The following is a 23,211-nucleotide window of genomic DNA, read 5'->3' on the forward strand; positions in this document are numbered from 1 at the left end:
GACCTCGGCACCTCCCAACTCATCACCGCCTCAATCTTGGCCGGATCGACCAATATCCCATTCTGATTAACGAGATGTCCCAGGAACTGGACCTCTCGTAACCAAAAATCACACTTGGAGAATTTGGCATAAAGCCTCTCCGATCTCAGAACTCCGAGGATCTCCCTCAAATGCTCCTCATGCTGCTCTCTAGATCTCGAATACACCAATATTCATCGATGAACACGATCACCGATCGATCCAACATCGGCCTACACACCCTGTTCATGAGATCCATGAACGTTGTCGGTGCATTGGTGAGCCCGAAAGGCATCACCACGAACTCGTAATGCCCGTAACGAGTCCTGAACGCCGTCTTCTGGACATCCTCATCACGCACTCTCGTCTGATGATATCCAGACCTCAGATCAATCTTGGAGAACCAAGACGCTCCTTGCAACTGATCAAACAGATCATCAATCATCGGCAGTGGGTAACGGTTCTTGACCGTTAACTTGTTCAACTCCCGGTAATCAATGCACATCCGGTGTGAACCATCCTTTTTCTTGACAAAAAGGATCGGCGCTCCCCACGGCGAGCTACTCGCTCTGATAAATCCCTTCCCCAATAACTCCTGAAGCTGTGAGGATAACTCATGCATCTCTGGTGGCGCAAGGCGATAGGGCGCCTTGGCGATAGGCGCCGCTCCCGGAACCAAATCGATGCGAAACTCCACCTGCCTCTTGGGAGGCACACCAGACAACTCCTCCGGGAAAACGTCCCGGAACTCACGCACTATCGGCACATCATCAACAGAACTAGGCCTCTCCGCTGCTACTCGTGTGTCCATCACGTAGGCCACAAACCCACTACAGCCCTGCTGTAGACTCTGCCTCGCTCTAGCAGCCGAACAGAATGCTGACCCTGAACGGGTACCCTCGCCGTACACCGTAAGAACTCTCCCACTAGGATCTCGTATGGTCACCAACTGTCGCTCGCAGTCGATAACCGCTCCAAACGTGCTCAACCAGTCCATGCACACGATGACACAGACATCTCCCATCGCAATCGGGACCAAATCAATAGGAAACTCAACGCCGAAGATCTCGAGTACACATCCTCGGATCACATCAGTAACATACAACGCTCGCTCGTCGGCTATAGAAACTCGTAGAGGTCAACTCAACGCCTCTCGCTGAACACTGATGTGCTGACTAAATGCTAATGACACGAAAGATCGACTCGCACCCGAGTCGAATAACACCAACGCAGGTACAGAACTCACAAGAAAATTACCTAAGCATAACACAATATAAGCACAAAATCTCAAACTCAAAATAGGTAAGTAAAGGAATACATACCGGCCACGACATCGGGTGCTGCGCGGACCTCCTCCGTTGTCAACTGGAAGGCTCTCCCGCGAGCCTTCGGTGCCTCGGCCTTCGCTGGCCGGACCTCGATAGCTCTAGCAGCAGGTGTAGACCCATGTGCTGATCCCTGTAGTAGCTGAGGGCACTCGGCCTTCCGATGGCCGGTCTGGTTGCAATGAAAGCAAACCGAGAATCCCTTCGGGCAATCCCTCGCGAAATGCCCCTCCTTCCCACACTTGTAACACACCCCAGCTCTGCACACCCCCTCGTGACTCTTGCCGCACTTCCCACAAGTGCGGCCCTTCGGACCCCCAGATCTCGAATCAGCGGGCTTTGCCCGCTTGGCTGTCGGTTGCGCCTGTGCCGATCGCCTGTCCCTCCTCTGAGACTCGGCCTCCTCCCTAACCTGAGTCTCCAGCTCAATCTCTCTCTTCTGGGCATTTGCCTGAAGCTCGGCAAATGTCCGGTATGACGAGTTCGCCACGAACTCACGGATATCCCTCCTCAGTATGCTCAAGTATCGGCTCATACATGCCTGCTCAGTCGACACGTGCTCAGGGCAAAACAACGCCCTCTCGTGAAACATCCTCGTAATCACCGTCACAGGCTCAGTTCCCTGCTTGAGGGATAAGAACTCCTGGGCTAGACGTTCCCTCTCCACAGGGGGAACATACTCATCTCGAAACATCGTGGTGAACCTCTCCCAGGTCACCGTAGTAAGCTCTGCCGTAGTGAAGTCTGCCGTCACAAACTTCCACCAATCCTTCGCTCCCAAGCGAAGCTGGTTAAGCGCAAACCTAATCCTCAGATGCTCCGGACACGAGCAGGTGTAGAAGCATCCCTCGATGTCAGAAATCCACCTCATCGTAGAAATCGGGTCCTGCGTCCCATCAAACTCTGGTGGCTTCGTGTTGCTGAACTCTCGGTACAGCAACGAGTCACCTCCCTGGGGCCTGGCAAGAGCGACAGCTGCAGTGGCCGCAGCAACAGCAGCCTCAGTAAGAGCAGCGTACCGCTCATCAAAAGTCTCGATCAGCGTGGTCTTGATAGACCCAAACATCTCTGGTATCTCAGCTCAAATGGCCGCAGCCACCTCCTCGTGAATCAACCTACGAATCTCCTCATCGCTGGTACCACTGGTACCACTGCCTCCTGGGTGGTGGCGCGCCCAACCATGATGTCTCTGAAATACAACACAAAAGAATCAGAGACTCGTTCGAGTATACTCGCACTCGATACTCAACCCTACTTGTTCTTTAGTACCCTGAGGATTCTTACTTGGACTGCTCACCGATCTGGTGTTTCCAGTAGTACGGGCCCTTATACTACCTTCCACAACGCATCGGTATTCACCCCAAGTCCTCCTCCTAGGATCCCAGATCACAAGTACTTTATATCTCACTAAACTCAGGCTACTCTCTGGTAGACCACTAATAAGTTCCTCGCTGCTACCTACTTACTCTCGAAGTATCTCATAGTAGCAGTAACTCCTAGGCTAAGGCATCACAAATCAGGCGCACTCTAGTCCTAACCATGAATACCTAGCCTACTCTAGCATGCATAACATATCACATAATATCTCATAACACATAATGTAAGGGTATTTTGGGAAATCACCGTTCGGGCACTGGCTGATCGTACACACTGCTTCGTTCTGCTTTTCTCAAAAGTCCTTTACTCTTTTGGAAAAATTGTTTCTTTTATGAAAAATTCTCTCAAATCCTCAGTTTGAGTTCAGATACGCCCGGAGGTGTATCCGAGTCTCTCAAACCAAGGCTCTGATACCAACTTGTAACGACGTAAACTTCCAAAACAATTTTTCATTTTAAAAACATACTCTCATTCATAAAATATCATAGTAATCCAATGTAACACATGTTATCTCAATAAACAAATCCCAAGATCCTCAAATACATAAATCCTCTCAGTGTGTACGGATCATGCCGGCGCCTTCCCGCGATCCTCGCTAGTACCTGAAACACATAACACAACAACTGTAAGCATAAATGCTTAGTGAGTTCCCCAAAATACCACATGTAACACATACGCCACTCGAGGCTACAATACGACCCTCCGGTCGATGTGTCTCAGCGGGACCCTCCAGTCCCGTAGCTCGTTGGACCCTCTGGTCCGGTCATAGCTCGTCGGACCCTTCGGTCCAGTCTGTGTCGTTGGACCCTTCGGTCCGGTCTATATCGTTGGGCCCTCCGGCCCGGTCTGTTCAACACATAGCATACATACAACACAATGCACATAACTTATATATATACACATAGCTTATATATATACACTGTAAGCATACACTGTAAGCATACAAGACCCTCTGGTCTACACATAAATACCACTCTAGGTAATGTATAGTGAGAAGACTCACCTCAATGAAGTCGGATAAACTCTCGTGCTCAACGTCCCGACTTAGCCTCCTCCTATTATTCAGATAACATCCCCGATCAATATTCACTCATGATCTCATCTCTACAGATTGGGTAGAAGGCCATTCTACCCTTCCCTGAACTCTCCTGAATCAGTCTTGACCAGAACCCTAAATTCAACGAAAGTCAACGGTCAACTTTGACCCGACTCGTCGAGTGCACAAGGGCGACTCGGCGAGTCCATGCGGGTCCTCTAAATCCTTTCAGCCTCTCTTGGCTCGTCGAGTCATCCTTCCACTCGACGGGTTACACCTGTCACGAATCGCGGGGCAACCCCGACTCGACTCATGGAGTCCACTTATGGACTCGGCGAGTTGCCTCCATGTTCATCCTCAAATGACCTCCTAAGGTCAGATCTGCTTCCCTAACTATCAGATCTACCTTTCAAATGTTCAAATGTCACGTAAAGGTGCAACCTTTACGTGCATGCAACCCACAACAAGTCATAAATGGAGAAATAACTCTAAAAATGGCAACCTAGTCCCCAATCTTTCATTTGCTTGCATAAAGCTGAGGGATAGTGACTCTATGGACCTCTCATGGTCCAGATCTGATGCTATTAACACAAAGGGGGCCTCATACTCACTAGATCTTACATAAAATGGAGGTAAAAACCCTAAAATCATGAAATATATCATATCAACACGAAATAGAAGGGATTATACCTCCAGAGATGAACTCTCAAGATGATTAGCCCAGATCCAAGCTCCCTTCACGCTCTAGATGGGTGTTTCCTTCTTCCTTCTAGCAAAACTACACCAAAAGTGATGTATTAGCCTCTTCTTGCTCTCAACTCTCTCACTGCTCTCTCTAGGGTTTCTCTGGGGTGCATTGGCCGCAAATGGAGGCCATAAAGGCCTTTAAATAGGGCACAGGCCCGGGGATTTAGGGTTTCACTTTACAGCGCGGACTCGCCGAGTCCACGTATCTACTCGTCGAGTCCGGTCATTAATCCAGTCAAGAACTCGCGATCCTACTCGGCGAGTCTGAGCGTCTACTCGCCGAGTCCCTCCATAAAACCCAAAATAAATAACTAAAATAAGATACCTGGGAATCCGAATGTTACAGATTAAATACATATAATCGCATGATTATTTGTATTTAGTCACATATTATTTATGTGGTCAACTAACAACTTTTGAATCAAGAAGACACAAATAAATCTTATGCACATAAATCATATGTGGTTATATATATATAATCACATTGGATTAAATACATGATAATACTGAATCGAAAACGTAAAACAAATACTGTCCATTAAAATCATATGTGATTAGATACGTATAATCACATGTGATTAAATATAATAACAACTACTGAGCCGAAAATGCGAATATGAACCTTGTCCACATAAATTATATGTGTGTAGATACGTATAAATCACATGTGAATATATGTATTTAATCACATATGATTTATATGATTAAATACATATAATCATATATGATTTATGTGATTGACGATTGCGGTCAAAACCAATAAAACACATTTTTTATAATCTCCATAAAGATGTTTAATTCTGTATTCCAAAATGGAAAATTGAAACCTAAATTACTTTAAAATAAAAACTCATTTTGAAGAAAGTTAATCATCCAACTTTAAGAGATTGACGACCAATAAAATTCGGATTTAATGTACACTAATTTCATATAAGTATGGGATAGTCATACATGTCTACTATGATGCAAAATGGATTCAAACCTTTAAAACTTTCATATATCATTTTTTTTGTTTAAATATTATTTTAATATTAGAAGAATTATAATCATATTTAATATATTTATGATTTAAAAACTTGAAAAAGTGGATGACATTCGTTTTTAAATATACATACTATTTTTATCATTTGATCTAATGACGAATAAATAAATAACAAAAATAATATACTTTTTTTTTTTTGGAAGGATGATATTTAATATATTTATGATTTAAAAACTTGAAAAAGTGAATGACATTCGATTTTAAATATATATACTATTATTATCATTTGCTCTAAAGATGAATAAATAAATAACAAAAATAATATATTTTTTTAAGGGTCATATTTAATATATTTATGATTTAAAAACTTGAAAAAGTGGATGACATTCGATTTTAAACATATGTACTATTTTTATCATTTGATCTAAAGACGTATAGAAGGACAACTCTGTACATATTAACCCTAACTCTGTGATATTATAGACCATTACATATTAATAAATTTAAGCCTACAAATAAGTCCATATTTAAAACCATCACCATATTTAAGGCCCAGTTGCATATTAACCCTAATTAGAAGGTCAAAATAGTAAAAAACATACCAATTTCAAACATGAAGCGCCGTTTCTCATACCTGGTGGCCGATTCTTCTCCAGCGACTTCTTCTCGGGCATGGACTTCTACTCCGACGTCGACTTCTTCTCCGGCGACGGCTTCCACATCATCACATATTTCCTCTATGTACCAATTGCATCATCATTTCCATCGCATTTCTAATTTTTCTCAGCAGCGATAATCGAAAACAATTCGCCTGAGGATTTATAGCCGCCTATTAATATATGTGTTGATAGTGTGAGTTCGAGTTCCATTGCCGTGAAGAGGTCGGTTGCAGCGAAGCAGAGGCTTCTAGCGAAGATCCGATCAGATAATCGAACATCGAAGATTAATTGAAGAGCTTGATGTCATTTCGGCGTTGATTTCATTTCTCTGGTGTACCGATCCTTGGACTCAATACCACGTCATTACTGAGCTACTTAATTTATCTTTCCTCTACGATGTCTGGTGAAAGCAGGTCAGAAAAATTATTTCTCATCGACGATGACTTGTGAAACCAGATCGGGATGTGAAATTCGATTTGTAAAGAGTCGGGAGATAGCATCACGGCGATGGTTTGGTCATTCCGGCAGTGTTTCGGTCGATTAGGCGCGGTCCGACGATCGGTGGTCCGGTGGTCATTGGTGGTCCAACTTCAATTGTGAAAGGAAAAAGGGACATCCGATCAGTTTGGTGGGGTGGGGTTGGGTAGACGGGGTTGGGGTTTTTTTATATCTAATTAATGAAAATAATAAATTTAAAAAAAAAAACTTATAAATTTCAAAGATTTGAAATTAGTGGTTTTGTTCTCAAATGTTTTCAAAATAAAAAATGTTTTCGATTGAACAAAGGGAACATATACATCTCCAATACAAGTCCATCAAGTGTAATAAAAACATACTATCAACAATTCCATTATGATTTCTCGGTGTTTCTCAAGTGTCGTTCAGATGAGATGGTGACCGGAGGGAGTATGGTTTTGACCATATTAGGGAGAAGAAGTGATGATCCTTGAACTCTTAGCCATGGCTCTCAATGATATGGTTTATGAGGTACATCTTCCATTCTTAGGTCTTAATCGATGATTTTAGAGTCTGTCCATTTTCAGCATAGGTGGTCGGCCACGTGATGAGTTAATTGTACTTCAATAATAAATAATTTATATGGACCATATCTTCTTAAAAATATTAGAAAATAACAAGTATATATACAAAATTAAACAGTCGCTGGAAGCCAGAAACTTAAAGGGTTTGAAATTTTTAAAGTTTCAAACTCACATTTTTTTCACAAAATGCATTCAAAAATAGATTTTTTCTGAAATGTAGTTTGAAATTTCACACCAAATTTTTCAGGTAGTTTCGAAAAGATATATCTAAATCGAAAAGTCATTTATAGTTTGAAATCTGAACTACATTTTTAGAGTTTTGAATTTGTTCTACATGTGGTTTGAGTTTTGAAATTATTTACGAGTTTCACACTTTGTTTTCATGTTATATATCCATTAAAATGATTTTTATGTAGCTTTTTAAGAATCTTCCGCAACTCAAAGTAACTGCACGACCCCCCAGGCGTATTTGTCATACATGGAAATAAACAGGTTTTTAAATAACATAATGAATAAAACATATTTTTTTTTAAAACCTTTACAAATTATTTTTAAAGTTTATACTTATTCCAATTACACCGGTCCTCGGCTAGTGAGCCAACCAATAGTTATTTTATCATTTATCTCTTTTCCTATAAACTTGTTACAAGGAATGTATAACAAGCAAGCTATTACAACGTCATCATTGGTAATATAGCAAAACCGGTCGTAAAAAATAAGGGACTACAACCAGCCGACGTCGACATAGACCTGTCAGTCTCGTACGGGAAACAACATTTTCGGTTGATGACGTAACAATTTTGAAATCATTTTTTGGTACATCAGGATGCCGACGCAACAAGAATAAAGAGTATTAGGGACGTCGCTTTTTGGGACGACATGTCCTTTAGCGACGACACCAGACAAGACACGCTTGGTGTCGCCGCTAAAACTTCGGTGTCACCACTAATAGGGACGTCGCTAAAGGTCTGGACCTTAGATCCGTCCGAGACACGCAACTTTCAATCCTGACCCTTGGTTCGGAAAAGATCGAACGGATAGGGTTTGTTTTTGTGGAAAGCAATTGAGACGGCATCTTTAGCGACGACATGTCGCCGCTATTGGTATCGATCCGTTGACCAACGTTAGACTAGACCTGGCAATCCGTGTCTACGTGTCGTGTATTCGTGTCAGACACGAATTTACACGACACGAATTTGTTAAACACGAACATGACACGAATTATAAAACGTGTTTGGGGTATCAAACACGAACACGACACGTAAAAAATTCGTGTGACACGTGACACGACACGAATAGACACGTTTTTTAGCCGTGTTACACGAAAACACGAATAGACACGTTTTTAATGGCTTTTTTTAAGCTAGCCTATAAACTAATTATTGACTTTTACAAAATTGGTCTCTAATATATTATACATATAAATTTAACCCTAAAGTATATATGTGTATATACGTGTTTATACGTGTTTGTACGTGTCACATGTCAACACGGATTTGTATCGTGTCTTATACATGTCTAAACAGGTAAATTCGTGTTTGACACGTGTAAGACACGAAACACGAATTTAAAATACATGTCAGACACGAATAAACACGAAACACGAATTTCGAAAACACATACACGAAAAACTCGTATCGTGTTCGTGTCGTGTTAATCGTGTCGTATATCAAATTGCCAGGTCTACATTAGACTAAATATTGGCTCTACGATTCTCGCCCAATCCAACGGTCCATGATCTATAGAAATGGCGCATTGAGTTCCCTCCAGATGGTCGCCGCTAATGGGGATCGGGTCGCTGCTATTAACGCCGCCGCTAAAGGTTTGCCCCTTTAGTTCATCTTCCACGACCGCAAACACATTTTTCTCTGTAACGATTTTGACATGCTCCAGCGACGATTTCCGACATCAATCACGAGGACGCCGCTCTCCGCCGCCGATTGACCTCCAAAGCCGACTTCCACCGCCGATTGAGTTCCAATGCCGACTCCCACAGCAAATTAACCTCGAAAGTGAACTCCACCGACTGTCGTCGACTGCCACCTCTCCATTGTCGACTGTCACATCGGATTCCGACCTTGTATCTCCGGCGATGTTGCTTTTGTCTTACCTATTTCTCTTTCTCCATTGCCGATTGAACAACACTACTAACAACGAATGATTTTTTTTATGTTTTTAAGCTGCCATTCGAAGGCCACACATCACTACCGATTGTAGTTTTGTTTTTCCGGCAAGAACATGTATGGTTTGAATTTATATATATATATATATATATATATATATATATATATATATATATATATATATATATATGAAATTGGTACTGTGTTCATTTTTTTCCCAGTGAAATTGAATGTGAAACTTTTGACTGTTGTAATTTTGTGAAGCTTTTGATCCTGTGAAATTGGTATGAACTTCATTTGTTTTGGTTTGGTATGTCAAATTGGTATTAACTTCATTTGATGGTGTGAATTTATGAATGTATATATATGTGAAATTGTTTTTGTTTGGTATGAACTTTTGACTTTGTGATGTGAAATTGGTATGATTGTTGTGATGCTGTGAAATTGGTATGTGAAAAATGTTGTTTTCGTTGATGCTATATCAAAAATATGCAAATATGTATGTATAAATATGTATGAAAAAAATGTATATGTATGTGTATGTATGAAAAAAATGTATATGAAAATGTGTGTTTAAGTGTATATATATGAATTTATGAATGTATACATATGTGAAATTGTTTTTGTTAATTTGGTATGAACTTTAGACTTATGAAATATTTATTATTATTAGCTTGTATATAAATATTAATTATGGGTAACAATTTTGAAGATGTTATCTTCAATAAACAAATATAAACTTGTTTTTTAATGAAAAATTTATTTAAAACCATCAAATAAATTATATTTTTAAAAATTTAATAACATATAACGTTATAGTATCCATAAGGAAAACAGTAATAGCTTACTATTTTAAATAAAACAAAATAAAAATAAAATAAAAGACGTATGTAATAACTAAGAGACACTAAAAATGAAAAATGTTATATCTTAAAAATATGCAATGGATTGATTTGACGACGTTGGTTCTTAAAAATACCTTGTCTCTATTTTTTTTTTCAAAAAAATTCTATTAAAGTGACGATGTTAAATAGGAAAAAAAATATGATATATATAACAAATATATAATATTGTTTAAAGTACAATGTTATAAGAAAAAATAAAAATAAAAAATTAAGACGCTAAATCTACTAAGTTATAATTACTCAAAATAGAAAAATAAAACCAAAAATAAGTTGGGTTTAAAAATCAAAATTTGGGAGAAAAAAGATGATATAAATAACAAATATATAATATCGTTGAAAGTATAATGCCATAATAAAAAGTAAAAATCAAAATTACGACGCTAAAAGTACAATGGATTTAGAAGCCTACCCTTGTGAATACTCTCCTGTTGTCCGGTTTTCTATTCCATCTGATTGAGCGGTTACTCTATCCTTATAAATATTCAATCCTAATTCTAGTTCTTGTAGAGTAAACACTAAAACCTAACTTATGTTTCAGTTGCAACATGTGTATTGATAAAACGTGGACTACTATTGAAAACCGTAACTCTACCTTGTTCCAACAAGGACTCAAATCTTTTCTCGAGAGGTCCAAACCACACGTCGATAACAAAGGTCAAATCAGATGTCCGTGTAACAAATGTAATGTCAATAAATTTATACTACTAGCCATAATGAAATTTCATATACTTCAACATGGTTTTAGTCCACATTATATTATATGGAAGTATCACGGCGAAAATACAACTCACCCGGTTGTCGAAGACATACCGCGTAGTAACGAGATGGTCGATGTTATTGATGATGTTATGGGGGTGTGATTGAAAATGATACCAATCGCGACAAAGGGAACCCAGATACAGACGGTAGCGATGTCGATGATGGATTTCAAAAGCTGTTAGAGGAAGTCCAATTAAAATTATATCCTCGATATTCGTTTTCGTCCCTTGAATTTTTAGCAAAGCTGATGCATATCAAGGTGATCAACAAATGGACTGATAGTTCATTCGATCAGCTTCTTGAGTTGTTGCAAACTACATTTCCTCAAGGAAACAGCCCCCCCCCCCCCCCGTCACATTACGAAGCAAAAAAGTCACTTAAAAAGATCGGCGTGGGTTATGAGTCGATACACGTATGTAAAAACGACCGCTTTCGTTTCTGGAAAGAACACAAGTTGTTGCACAAGTGTCCAGTTTGTAATGAGAGTCGGTGGGTTGATGAAAATACAAAGGGTTAGAAGGTGGCTCATAAAGTTTTACGATACTTTCCCGTGACCCCCAGACTACAACGTCTGTACTGTTCTAGACACACAGCTAAAGATATGATTTGGCACAGTACCGGACGATCCAAATATGGTACGATGCTTCATCCCGTTGATGGTACTTCATGGAAAAAATTTGATATGAAGTATCCTGACTTCTCGAGGGAACCCCGAAACGTACGCTTAGGGCTTGCTGCTGATGGTTTTAATCCGTTTCGTAACATGTGTAATCCTCATAGCACGGGGCCCGTCATATTCACCACTTACAATCTTCCACCATGGCTATGCATGAAAGAGACATCTTTCATGTTGACCTTGTTGATTCCCGGCCCCAAAGCACCCAGGAAGGACTTGGATGTTTTCCTTAGGCCGTTGGTTGATGAGTTGAAGCAGTTATGGAGTTTTGGAGTACATACTAAATACGAAGAGACAGATACATTCTTCAATATGAAAGCGATGTTGTTATGGACAATAAACAACTTTCCCACTCGTAGTAGTTTATCCGGTTGGAGCGGACAAGGGTACAAAGCTTGTCCGGCTTGCAACGAAGACACTCCGTCATACCGAGTATCAAATAAAGTCGTATATGTTGGTCATCACCGGTTCTTAGATGCTGACCATCCATGGAGAAAAAGTTTGGATTATAATGGCGAGATGTTGAGACTTGATCCAATCGCCTCGAAAGAAACGAAGACGTTGTCATAGAAAAAACAAAGTTATGGGTGTTTCAGTCTAAGTGTCGACCGGCTAGTGCAAAGAAAATGAAAAATCTCAGTCTAGAGGAGAGAAAACATCTACATTGGTTTGTGTTTGATAGTTGTGAGGAAATCAAAAAGTATATTGCGTAAGTGTTCTTATCTTTTAATTCATTATCTATTTTTAATTTCTCCTTTTTTACTATATATATATATATATATATATATATATATATGTATATATATATATATATATATATATATATATATATATATATATATATATATATATATATTTCATCAATGTAGTGAATTCAAATCATTACATCCTGAAAGTGATGAAAAAACCGAATTCCCTAAATGGTTCCTTCATAAGGTCTATGATATGCAAAAACAAAAATCTCCAGAGTTTAACAATGAGTTATCGGCTCTTTCAATCGGTGCGCATGTGAATGTCTTTACTTACATTGCTTGCATAGTGAATGGTGTTAGGTTTATGGTACTTATGCGTGACGCCCAACGATCAACACAAAACTCGGGGGTTCTAATTGAGGGAGAGAATAAGCAGAAATATTATGGTAAGCTAGAAGAGATTATCGAGTTGCATTATCCTGATAAATATTCCACCGTACTTTTTCGTTGCATGTGGTTCGATACTGCAGGAGCTAAATCTAATAATAATTTCACCAGTATCGACCCACAACGCGAATTGAGCAGCGAAGATCAACTCATATTTTCTACGCAGGCCAAGCAAGTATTTTACATCCAAGAACCTTCTCGAAGTGACGAAAATGACAACCAACGGTGGGTTGTTGAAAATGTTAATCATAGAAGAATTTGGGATCTACCGATGAACGATGTCGACCATGATCCCATTGAAAATGTCGACAATGATTCAACTGATGTCGTTCTTAGTAATGCTTCTTCTAATTTCACTCTCTCAATCGAATTTAGGCAGTGCTTTCAAAATTCTCAATCGGTTGAAGATGATATTGAAGTTGACCCACCAACAAGTATCATCAATAATGTGTTTGATTGCGAGACTGATTATGATGAGGAAGATTCAAATTATGATAGTGATGTGTTAGCAAACACTGAAGTGTCTGAGGGCGAGAATGATTAAAAAATCTTTACATTTGACTAGTAAAATAAGGTTTGTATTTGTTGTAATCATATCATATTATATGTATATATATATATATAATTCATATTGTGTTATAATTTTTTAGGATGTAATTTTTTTGGATTGCATTGCTCCATCTCACGGCTGCTGTGATGGGCCATGGAGGCGACGGTGGTGACGAGCCACCAAATCCGTTCGGTGGAGGTTTTGGTGATCACCAGAACGATGGTAATTAAGATTTATTCTAATTCATGGTATTTCATATTGTATGTATATAAAAAATTATTTTGACTAATATTTTTTTATGCAATGGTGCCTCCGAGACGAAGAGGCATGGCGGTAAATAAAAAAATGCACAAACTATTTAAAGCTAACGGTGAACAGACTCTGAAGATAGTATTCGACATAAATACTAACATGCCGATTGGGGAGGTGTATGAATGTTTCATTCGGGAGGTTGGGAGCTATATGTGGCGGGACTTTCGTTTTGATAAGGACACATGAACTGATGTTTCTGAAGCCCAAAGGGTTGGCATTTTCCAATATCTTTCGGTAAATTATTTATAAAGTTATATATTTAATATTGTTTAATTTGATTTATTTTTAACTTCTCTATTTCTATTTTGTAGACATGGTTTGATTTTAGAGCGATTACAAATCATCCCATGGCTCCAACTTATTGGGTGTCACTGAACAATCGGATATGTGCGCGGTATAGAGGCCGCAAAAATATTGCAAAAAATTGTTTGATTGATTTTGCAGGGGATGTGGAGGCAGCAAGGGCTCAAGCCCCTACGGGTATGGATCGGCAGCGTTGGAATGATACTATTGACCATTTCTTAACAGAAAAACATCAAAAATGATCCGCTGGAAACAAAGAATTCCGGAAGAAGCAAGTAGTGAAAAATCGTGGAGGGACGTGCAACTATGGTAGTGCTTGTTTCAAGAAAGTAAGTTACAATAATGCTTATTCAGTTATAACATATTTTTTAGTGTTTATTCAAATATAACATATTTTGTATTGTTAAACAGAATTTGAATAGATTTGAAGTATTTCATCGTGCGCATATGAATAAAAAAGGGGAATTTGTTGATCCTTTGGTTGAAGAGCAATATGTAAGTTACTATTACTTAAATTTCTCGTAGTAGATTGTTGGTTTTTTTGTGATGGTTTTAATGTATATTAACAATCTTTGTGAAATACAGAATGCCTTAGTTGCTGAGGTTGCTCTACAGACTCATCACATAGCCGACTCTGGTGGTGATCCAGACACTATTGATTGGATTGCAATGTTTGAGAAGGTGTTGGGTACACGAAGGGGGCATGTGAGAGGCATTGGGGCTAAACCTTCTTTAGTTGCGGGTAGAAGTGTTCCATCCCAATGGCAGTCACAGTCACAAGCACCGCAACCAACACAGGTACTTGTGTCTTAAATTGTTAACGACTTAATTCATTTGGTGCTTTGATGGTTTGATAGTTTGTTGAATTGTTAACAACTTAATGTGCTTGTGACTTAATTGTAGGATGTTAATGTGAATGCCTTTCTTGAAAACGCGGTATTTGTGACGGCCATTGGAGACATTATCCGCTCCTTTAAAGACCAAATCAACAACGAGGAAAACAATGATGGGGAAGAGGAAGACGAAGACGAAGAAACATAGTATTCTTGTTTTATGTTATGGATGATGTTATTTTTGATTTATTAGATACTTTATGGATTATATATTAGATGTTTATGGAGGATTTATTAGATATGTAATATGGTATGTTTGATGTTTTATGTAATGTGGTATGTATTTTTATCAAATCTGCATTTTATGATATAAACTATACTATCATAAAATATATGCTTTTTTCTCAAAAAAAAAAAAAAAAAAAAAACATTAGCAGCGACACCTTTAGGGACGACGTGGACTAATTGCGACTACACATAAATCCGGCAAGCTTTGCCGGAAAAACTCTGGCCGGTGGTCGGAATATCAATAGAGACGACGACAATAGCGACACCACAGACGTATTAGAGACGACGGTATTTGCGACGACAAACGAGTATTAGGTACGAGGTAATTGCGACGACGCTTTAGAGACGACATGTTGTCGCTAAAGGTATTAGCGACGACAACTGGAATCAATTGCGATGACTTTTGTCGCCGCTGAAGGCTATGTTTTTTGTTGTGCGACCACCAAAATTAAAAACGATGATCAGACAGGATCGACCGAAATAAATCAATATGTTGCCAATCAAAATATCCGGTCTAACCTTCTGCAACATCGGCCAATAATGAAGCAGCAGGTCCCTTGATAGGAGGTACGTCCATCTACTGTCCAAACATAGTCCTGCGGAATAACTTCGGTCTTCTATCGGTTAAACGGTCTATGGTAGCTTTTACCTTATTGGCATTGGCCTTAGCATTCATTGACGCATGATAAGACTGTTAATCATGTTATATTAACAAATAATGGTTACACATAGAGCAACAAAATCAAAACATCAAAACTTTCTAAGGAAATTTAACTAGATTTTTTTTTAAATATTGAAATTTTCACAGGTAAATATACATTTTAGCATTTGAACATCTGTTAAAACATAGATTTTCATATATGAACATCTACGAAAATCTATGTTTTAGCAAATGTTCATCTACTAAACTGTACAATTACCTTCTGAAATATCCTACCAAATACTACCTGTTCTAATTTGCTAATTTGCGGGCTAAAAACAGAGATAGAAAAAAAAACAACTGAATGGGGAAGATCCTTGTCATTTCTAGCTATTTTCTTCGAAGAAAAGTGATAGTGATTTGTGAAAATGTAGTGTAGAAATGAGGAAAATAATTTCATTTTTTTGGTTTTTATAACTTCCAACCGGACCGGACCGGTCCCAAAAAAACATCCGCCCGTTCCGAGACCAACACAATACCGGTCTGAGACCTAACTCAAAAAAGACCGCTAACCAAAGTTTACAAATATATCATTTTTGTGTTAATTACATAGTTTTTAATCCCACACTATCTAACTTTATTTCTTTTTTTCTTTTATTAAACTTTAGTGTATCATTTTTAATAAAGTTGAATCTATCATTTTGTTGTTAATCACACATTTGTTAAGAGAAAAGCTCGAAACGAAAACTAAAAAAACCAACAAATACCAAAAGCGAAGCAAAAAACCCAAAAACCAACCGCAAACAACGCACAGAAAGACGGCGATATCGGACCAAAAAAGACCGGTCCTAAAAAACATCGGACCGAAAGAGACCGGTCTGAAAAAAGACCTGACCGAAAAAAGACCGCCCCAAGACCGGTCCGAAAAAAGACCGGACCGTTCCGAAACCTGCCACAAAAAGACCGAACTGTTTCGAGACCGACCCAAGACCGGTCCGGGACTGCAAATGTGCAGATCTGTCCACATCCCATCCATAGATTTTTACGGCACGCAGATATTTTCTTAGTAAGTTGTCCAAAACATCGTCATTTTGAACAAAGAAATTTGTAGACGGTCATCTACGAAAATGATAACTATTTTGGTCAATTTTCATTTTCTTGACTTTGTGGTAAAAAAATTAAAAGATAGCTATTATTATTAGTTTTTCTTTATTTAATACTCGTGAATAAAAAATAATATTTATAAATATAAATTTAAGTTAGTGAATAAAGATCTCAAATATGTAATTTAGGTGCCAAGAATTCGATATAATTATTTGAAACATCTATAAATAGAAACATACATCTAGACGTCGAACACACAACCGCATATACCCCACCCACACACACAGGATGGAAGTTGTCCAATTACTTCATATGAAAGGGGGAAATGGTGATGCAAGCTATTCAAATAATTCTCTTCTTCAGGTAAACACTATAATTAATTAATACATCTTTCTTTTGATAAAATTGCCCATACAAAAGAACTTTTTACATGTGGGAATCAAAAAGTTTGTGTAATAAGGTTTTTGATGTTTGCTATGATGATAGCGAAAGGTGATATCGATGACAAAGCCCATCCTAAAACAAGCTACAGTAGATCTTTACTGTGCCATGAATTGCCCAAAAACGATAGTCATGGCCGATCTTGGATGTTCATCTGGACCAAACACCCTGCTTGTGGCGGCTACGTTTATCAAAATGATTAACGAGATTAGTCTCAAAATGGGCAATGAACCACCCCAAATCCAAATTCATTTGAATGATCTTCCAGGGAATGATTTTAACATCGTCTTTCTTTCGTTGCCCAAATTCCTTGAGAGTTTGAGAAACGATGTGTACCACTCCAATCCCTCTTCACCTTCTTGCTACTTCAGTGGGGTAGCCGGTTCGTTTTATACGAGGCTTTTTCCTAGCAAAAGCATTCATTTCGTCCATTCCTCGTACAGTCTTATGTGGCTCTCTCAGGTTCACATCTCTCTCTCTCTCTCTCTCTCTCTCTCTCTCTCTCTCTCACACACACACACACACACACACTCACACACACTCTACAAGAAAAGGAACTATGCATGTAGACGACAAATTTCATCGCTACAGCCTCGTTGCAAATGTGTAGAAAATTTATGGTGAACAAATATGTAAATGTGTTCAAAATTCATTGAGTAATGAGCAGGTTCCTCAACTTGAAGAGACGAACAAAGGGAACATATACATGTCAAGTACAAGTCCATCAAGTGTAATAAGAGCATACTATCAACAATTCCAGTCAGATTTTTCGGTGTTTCTCAAGTGTCGTGCAGATGAGACGGTGAGTGGAGGGCGTATGGTTTTGACCATATTAGGGAGAAGAAGTGATGATCCTTGTAGCAAAGAATGTTGTTACATTTGGGAGCTCTTAGCCATGGCTCTCAATGATATGGTTTATGAGGTATATCTTCCATTCTTACGTCTTTATCGATGATTTTAGAACCTGTTTCATTCTCAGTATTCTGGCCATGCCACCCATGTGAGTTGAAGTCGTTAGTAATAAATAATTAAAGAGATACTCACCAATGACCACGTTGTCTTAAAACGTATTAGAAAATGACCCGCCAATCGTACAAGTACAAAAATTATCATCAAGCTCGAAATTTGATAATTTTGAAATTATTATTTTTTTGACAAAAAACAAATTCAAATTTTTTTTTTCTGTAAAGTCGTTGCAAATTCCGCACTAAGTTTTTTAATTAGGTTCGTCGTATATATTTCAGAATAATTAACTATTTTACAAGAATTTTGAACTTGTTTTCCGTGTGCTAGGTTTGATATTCGAACTTATACATGGGTTTCGAACTTGTTTTCTTGTTATATATCTATTGAAATAATATAATAAAGATGAAAAAAGAAAAAAAAATATTACAAGAAAATATGGATTGACATCTATTGTGCGGACGTGTGAACAGTGTTATTCTGTGACATTGATAAAGAAAATATGTTATCTAATAATATAAATACGTTCAATCTTACATAACTATTGTCATTATCATACATTCTCACTAATTAAATCGTCTATAAGATTATTATACACTTTTTATTATTATTCTCATTCTGTCAGAATATTGTATAAATGTTTATAGAGTCGTATTCTTTAAAATGAAGATTAGTGAAAAACGATGTGTGAAAAAATAAAAATGAATAACAATTAGTGAGAATGCATTGAAAATGACGATAATTGTGTGAAATTGAACGTATTCACATTGCTAAACAACCTATTATGTTAATTATTATCATAGAATAACATTGTCCACACGTCCGCACAATAGTTGTATATCCACATTATAACCTAGCCATATATATATATATATATATATATATATATATATATATATATATATATATTTATATATATATATATATATATATATATATATATATAGGCAAAAGTTCAACAAAAAACCATTTTAAATCATAGAACCAAGGAACCATTACTTTTCCAAGTTTTAGATCTTATTATTTATCGAAAAAATTCTAAAAATATAGAAATTCAAAACTTTTAATCTTTTTTCCATTGATATCAAATTTGATAAAAAAATTACTTGTTTTTTCTGTTGAATCTTCATTATAAATCATTAATTTTGTATAAATTGACTGTATGAATCTGCACAAATTCACAGTGTGAATCTGCACAGATTTCACAAGGTGAATCTGAACAAATTCGTAGTGTGAATCTGAACAAATCAAAAATTTTTTTTATCAAATTTGATATCAATGGATGGAGGATAAAAAGTTATGAATTTCTATATTTTTAGTTTTTTTTAATGAAAAAATTGGTTCCTTGGTTCTACGGTTTAAAATGGTTCCTTGTTGAACCCAATCCTATATATATATATATATATATATATATATATATATATATATATATATATATATATATATATATATAGTTCAAATGTATTTCGAAAATAATAAAGAAATTCACATTTTATAATTAAGTGGTCATTTAGGCTCTTTTTTGGAAGAAAAAAAAAAGCTTGTCATTTTTCTAATAGCTTTTTAGAAAATGTGGTTTTTTTGTGAATATCTCTAACTTATAACAATGGTCGGATAGGGACCGATAGAAGAAAGGCAAATGGACTCATTCAACATTCCTCAGTATACACCTAGTCCCAAAGAGGTCAAGAATGAAGTTGAGAAAGAAGGATCATTCTTAATTGATTGTCTTGATGTTTCTGAAGTAACATGGGATTCATCTACAGATAACGACCTCATACGACCAGAAGAATGTAAAGAGTGTGACATTGGAGGATATAGCATGGCAAAATGTATGAGAGCTATAGCCGAACCTTTGCTAGCTAGTCACTTTGGATTGTCCATAACAAATGAGGTATTTATTAGGTATAGGCAGATAATTATTAAATCCATGTCCAAAGAAGAGACCAAGCTCATCAATGTCACTGTATCCATGACAACAAAAGCATGATCTTAAAATTCTTCTGATATTTTTCAGTGTTTGTTGAATGAAGTTATACAACAAAAATGATTCTCTATTTCGTTTTACTATAAGCGTATATCACATTCGGTTCACACATACTCTGTATCCATAAAAAATAGTAAAAATTGTCTCATGAAGAATTAAAACTTTTACCAACACGTATGTGTCTCAATGATATCAAGAGGGTCAAAATAAGTTGAGGGTTTACGTCATGTATGTGACAACGATATAACTTTTAGAGTAGTATTATGGGGTGTGAGAGTTAATGGTTCAAAAAAAGACTTTAAAAATTTTGTTTACATATCACTAATAACCAACAACATGGACAACAACAAAAATAACAATAATGATTCCCCAATCCCATAGTAATGACGTTAGGGAGGTAATAAGTAGACAACCTCTACATGAAACACCCACTGGTTTGGTTTATATAATAAAGTCTGAAGTTCTTTTTTGTTTTTATAACTTGGCCATGGTATATGTGTTCATGGTCGTTACAGGTCTCCATGTAGTTAGTAACTACTTTTTGGGAAAATGGTGATTGTTAATTCAATAGTTGATGATGTTTTGGGCATAAGAAAATGGTACATATGTTTAGTTATAGGGTATGGTACACTTTATAAAGCTATGTCATTAGTTTCACAATGGTATTTGTAGTGCACCATAGATTAAAGCAATGATTGTTGAATCAAATAAGTTTGTAGATATGGAAGGTGTAAATGCTTATCTCACACTAGACAAATTTTCCCCTAGTTGCCAAAGGATATTGGTCATTGCTCTTAAGGACGTAAGGGGAGTTGTTAAATTTGTAGTGTATGGTATTACGTACATATGATTGCCAGTATAATATTTTTTTATGTTCTTAGGAAACCAAGCTGATGTTGGTTGGGAACATCATGACTATTCAGAAAGAATAATATTGGTTCCATGTTGCATGTGGAAAATGTCATCGTAGTGTGGACTCGGATGTCGTTGATAGTGTTAGTGTTGATGAGAGAAGTCTTAGGCGTGTCCAAAGTGCAACACGTCTGGATTTGGTTATGAGTACACGTTACACTTATCTTTTAATTTCTACAATATGTTTGATCTTGTCCTGAATAAACTAACATAAAGTTGACGTTAATTGTTGTAGATATAGGATTCAGGTATAGTTTAAATACAATTATGGCTCCGTATTTTTGGCTTTCTTTGAGCGAGATGCAGACGTATGGTAGGGAAAATTGAAAATGACATGGTTAATGGGTTGCCAGATAATAGGGATGAATATGCATTTTTTGATGAGTTGAATGTGATTGTGTAACGTCCCAAATTTCAAACCAAAATTTTCTTTTTTAAAAGTATAAGTAATATTCATTTTCATAAGAATGAAGTACCAAATAATTTCAAACAACATAACTTAACGTGTGAAATCATTGTATCAGAAGTCTTAAAAGTAGCGGAAGTCTTTAAAACATAAACATCGAAGATGTGCATGCGTCAAGATCAAGTAGGAGCCCTTCCACTGCCAGAAGCACAACCTCAAAAACATTTAATCCACAACTGTAAGAACAAAGGTTAGTGAGTTCCACAAAATACCATGAACCACAATATCTATACAATGCATACAATCAATGGATCACAACCTCTCGTTGTTTTGCAAAATAACTTGTATATATGGACTTACAACCTCTCGTTGTTTCATCATCAACACAAGTCTATAGGTTCACGACCTCTCGCTGTTTTCCATCAACTCTTCATACAGACATATAAACAAATCATACAACCAGGTATAGGAACATAGTATAGACTATATTGGTCTATACATACAACTCTATTCTAACAGTACCTATATCCTAGCATACAAGGATACCAATTGCCCACATAGTACAATGATGAGACTCACCTGAGCAGGAGACTAAAGAGTCATTGTTGCACACATAAATACTTGCAGAAAATAGTCTCTCTGCCCACCAAAATACCAAATAGAGGCCTATACTCAGTCTATAGCTAAAATCCAACAAGTTTGGCCAAAGTGAAACCTTTTCAAAAGTCAAAAAGTTAAGGGACTAGGCCAAGGGCGTTCTGCGCCCCTCCCAGGCACCCGTCGCCGACAAAAATACAAAATAGTAGAGAATTTTGAAAACCCATAGGCGCCCCACACCCTCAATGAGCGCACTGCACCTAAGTAAAAAATATCTTAATAAATATCTTAATTTATTATGTTAGAAAACCAAATTATTTGATCTGAAACTCGTTGATGTCTTAATGGATAAAGTTACCAACTTTATCCATTTGGATGGTCCAAACAAGCAAGATCTAGAACCCTAAGTCAAAAAAGTGCCCAAAATGCACTTATCTTCATGCATGGAGCAAAGAGAGCTCTTGCATGCACTCTTAACTCCATCAAATGATCAGAATTGAATTCAATCATCATCCACGAGCTTTGAAGTTCTTGAAACTCCATGAAACAACCTCAAAGGGACAAAATTTGCTAAAATGAACCAAAAACCCAACAAACTTCTGGATCTATAAATCAAATAAAATAAAGATTGAATATTTTGAACTTACAAATGTATAGAAGAGTAGAGAAAGTTTTTACTACAAGTGTTATGATCCAGTGACCAATCTTTCTTGATTCATTCACTTAACTACACAAAAACACACCAAATTGGGTTTAAGAGAGAAGATAAGCTCGAAACACTTCAAAATAGGCTAGGTTTTGTAACACCCGCATTTTATCCCTAGGTTTTGTAATGGTAAACAATTGCAACCTTTATATTAAGTAAATAAAGAGAATTATTGAGTATTATGTGTTCTATGTGTAGTATACGTGCTTAAAACAATAACCTTGAATGCCTTAGTGAGCTAGTGGATACACTACTCGCATTATGTGTTACGATTATTTCTTTTTCGTACAACTGGTAACAGTTATTCAATTCACAAATATTCATTCGAGGACAGCCACTTCTGATTCATAAAGTTTATTTTTTATATAAACTTCCATTATGAA

General features: G+C 37.2%; 2 protein-coding genes and 1 long non-coding RNA gene across 3 annotated transcripts; 1 reads left to right on the plus strand and 2 right to left on the minus strand.

Annotated features, from left to right (window-relative positions):
- Window positions 1–572: 572 nt before the first annotated feature.
- On the minus strand, window positions 573–3,748 carry LOC145166787 (uncharacterized). The gene is made up of 2 exons (XM_079085828.1): window positions 3,724–3,748; window positions 573–2,532 (listed from the first exon to the last, which is right to left on the minus strand). The coding sequence occupies exon 2, from the start codon at window positions 2,407–2,409 to the stop codon at window positions 1,312–1,314; it is 1,098 nt and encodes a 365-aa protein (XP_078941954.1). The 5' UTR covers window positions 2,410–2,532; window positions 3,724–3,748; the 3' UTR covers window positions 573–1,311.
- On the minus strand, window positions 3,737–6,764 carry LOC145166788 (uncharacterized). The gene is made up of 3 exons (XR_013740722.1): window positions 6,120–6,764; window positions 4,447–4,534; window positions 3,737–3,775 (listed from the first exon to the last, which is right to left on the minus strand). It is a non-coding gene; the product is annotated as an uncharacterized LOC145166788 (long non-coding RNA).
- A 10,318-nt stretch (window positions 6,765–17,082) lies between these two features.
- Window positions 17,083–20,263, plus strand: LOC145166789 (S-adenosyl-L-methionine:benzoic acid/salicylic acid carboxyl methyltransferase 3-like). Its single transcript, XM_079085829.1, has 4 exons — window positions 17,083–17,179; window positions 17,303–17,719; window positions 17,925–18,179; window positions 19,839–20,263. The coding sequence occupies exons 1-4, from the start codon at window positions 17,105–17,107 to the stop codon at window positions 20,208–20,210; spliced, it is 1,119 nt and encodes a 372-aa protein (XP_078941955.1). The 5' UTR covers window positions 17,083–17,104; the 3' UTR covers window positions 20,211–20,263.
- Window positions 20,264–23,211: the final 2,948 nt, after the last annotated feature.

Source organism: Lactuca virosa, chromosome 3 (assembly GCF_052849685.1).
Source record: "Lactuca virosa cultivar CGN04683 chromosome 3, Lactuca_virosa_CGN04683_v6, whole genome shotgun sequence".
Taxonomy (NCBI): Eukaryota; Viridiplantae; Streptophyta; class Magnoliopsida; order Asterales; family Asteraceae; genus Lactuca; species Lactuca virosa.

Bases quoted from the DNA above. Each gene is read 5' to 3' on its own strand.
- LOC145166787 (XM_079085828.1), bottom strand. From the start codon at position 2,409: ATGTTTGGGTCTATCAAGACCACGCTGATCGAGACTTTTGATGAGCGG.
- LOC145166789 (XM_079085829.1), top strand. From the start codon at position 17,105: ATGGAAGTTGTCCAATTACTTCATATGAAAGGGGGAAATGGTGATGCA. The intron at 17,180-17,302 runs GTAAACACTATA...CTATGATGATAG, and splicing joins CAAATAATTCTCTTCTTCAG to CGAAAGGTGATATCGATGAC. The intron at 18,180-19,838 runs GTATATCTTCCA...ATGGTCGGATAG, and splicing joins TCAATGATATGGTTTATGAG to GGACCGATAGAAGAAAGGCA.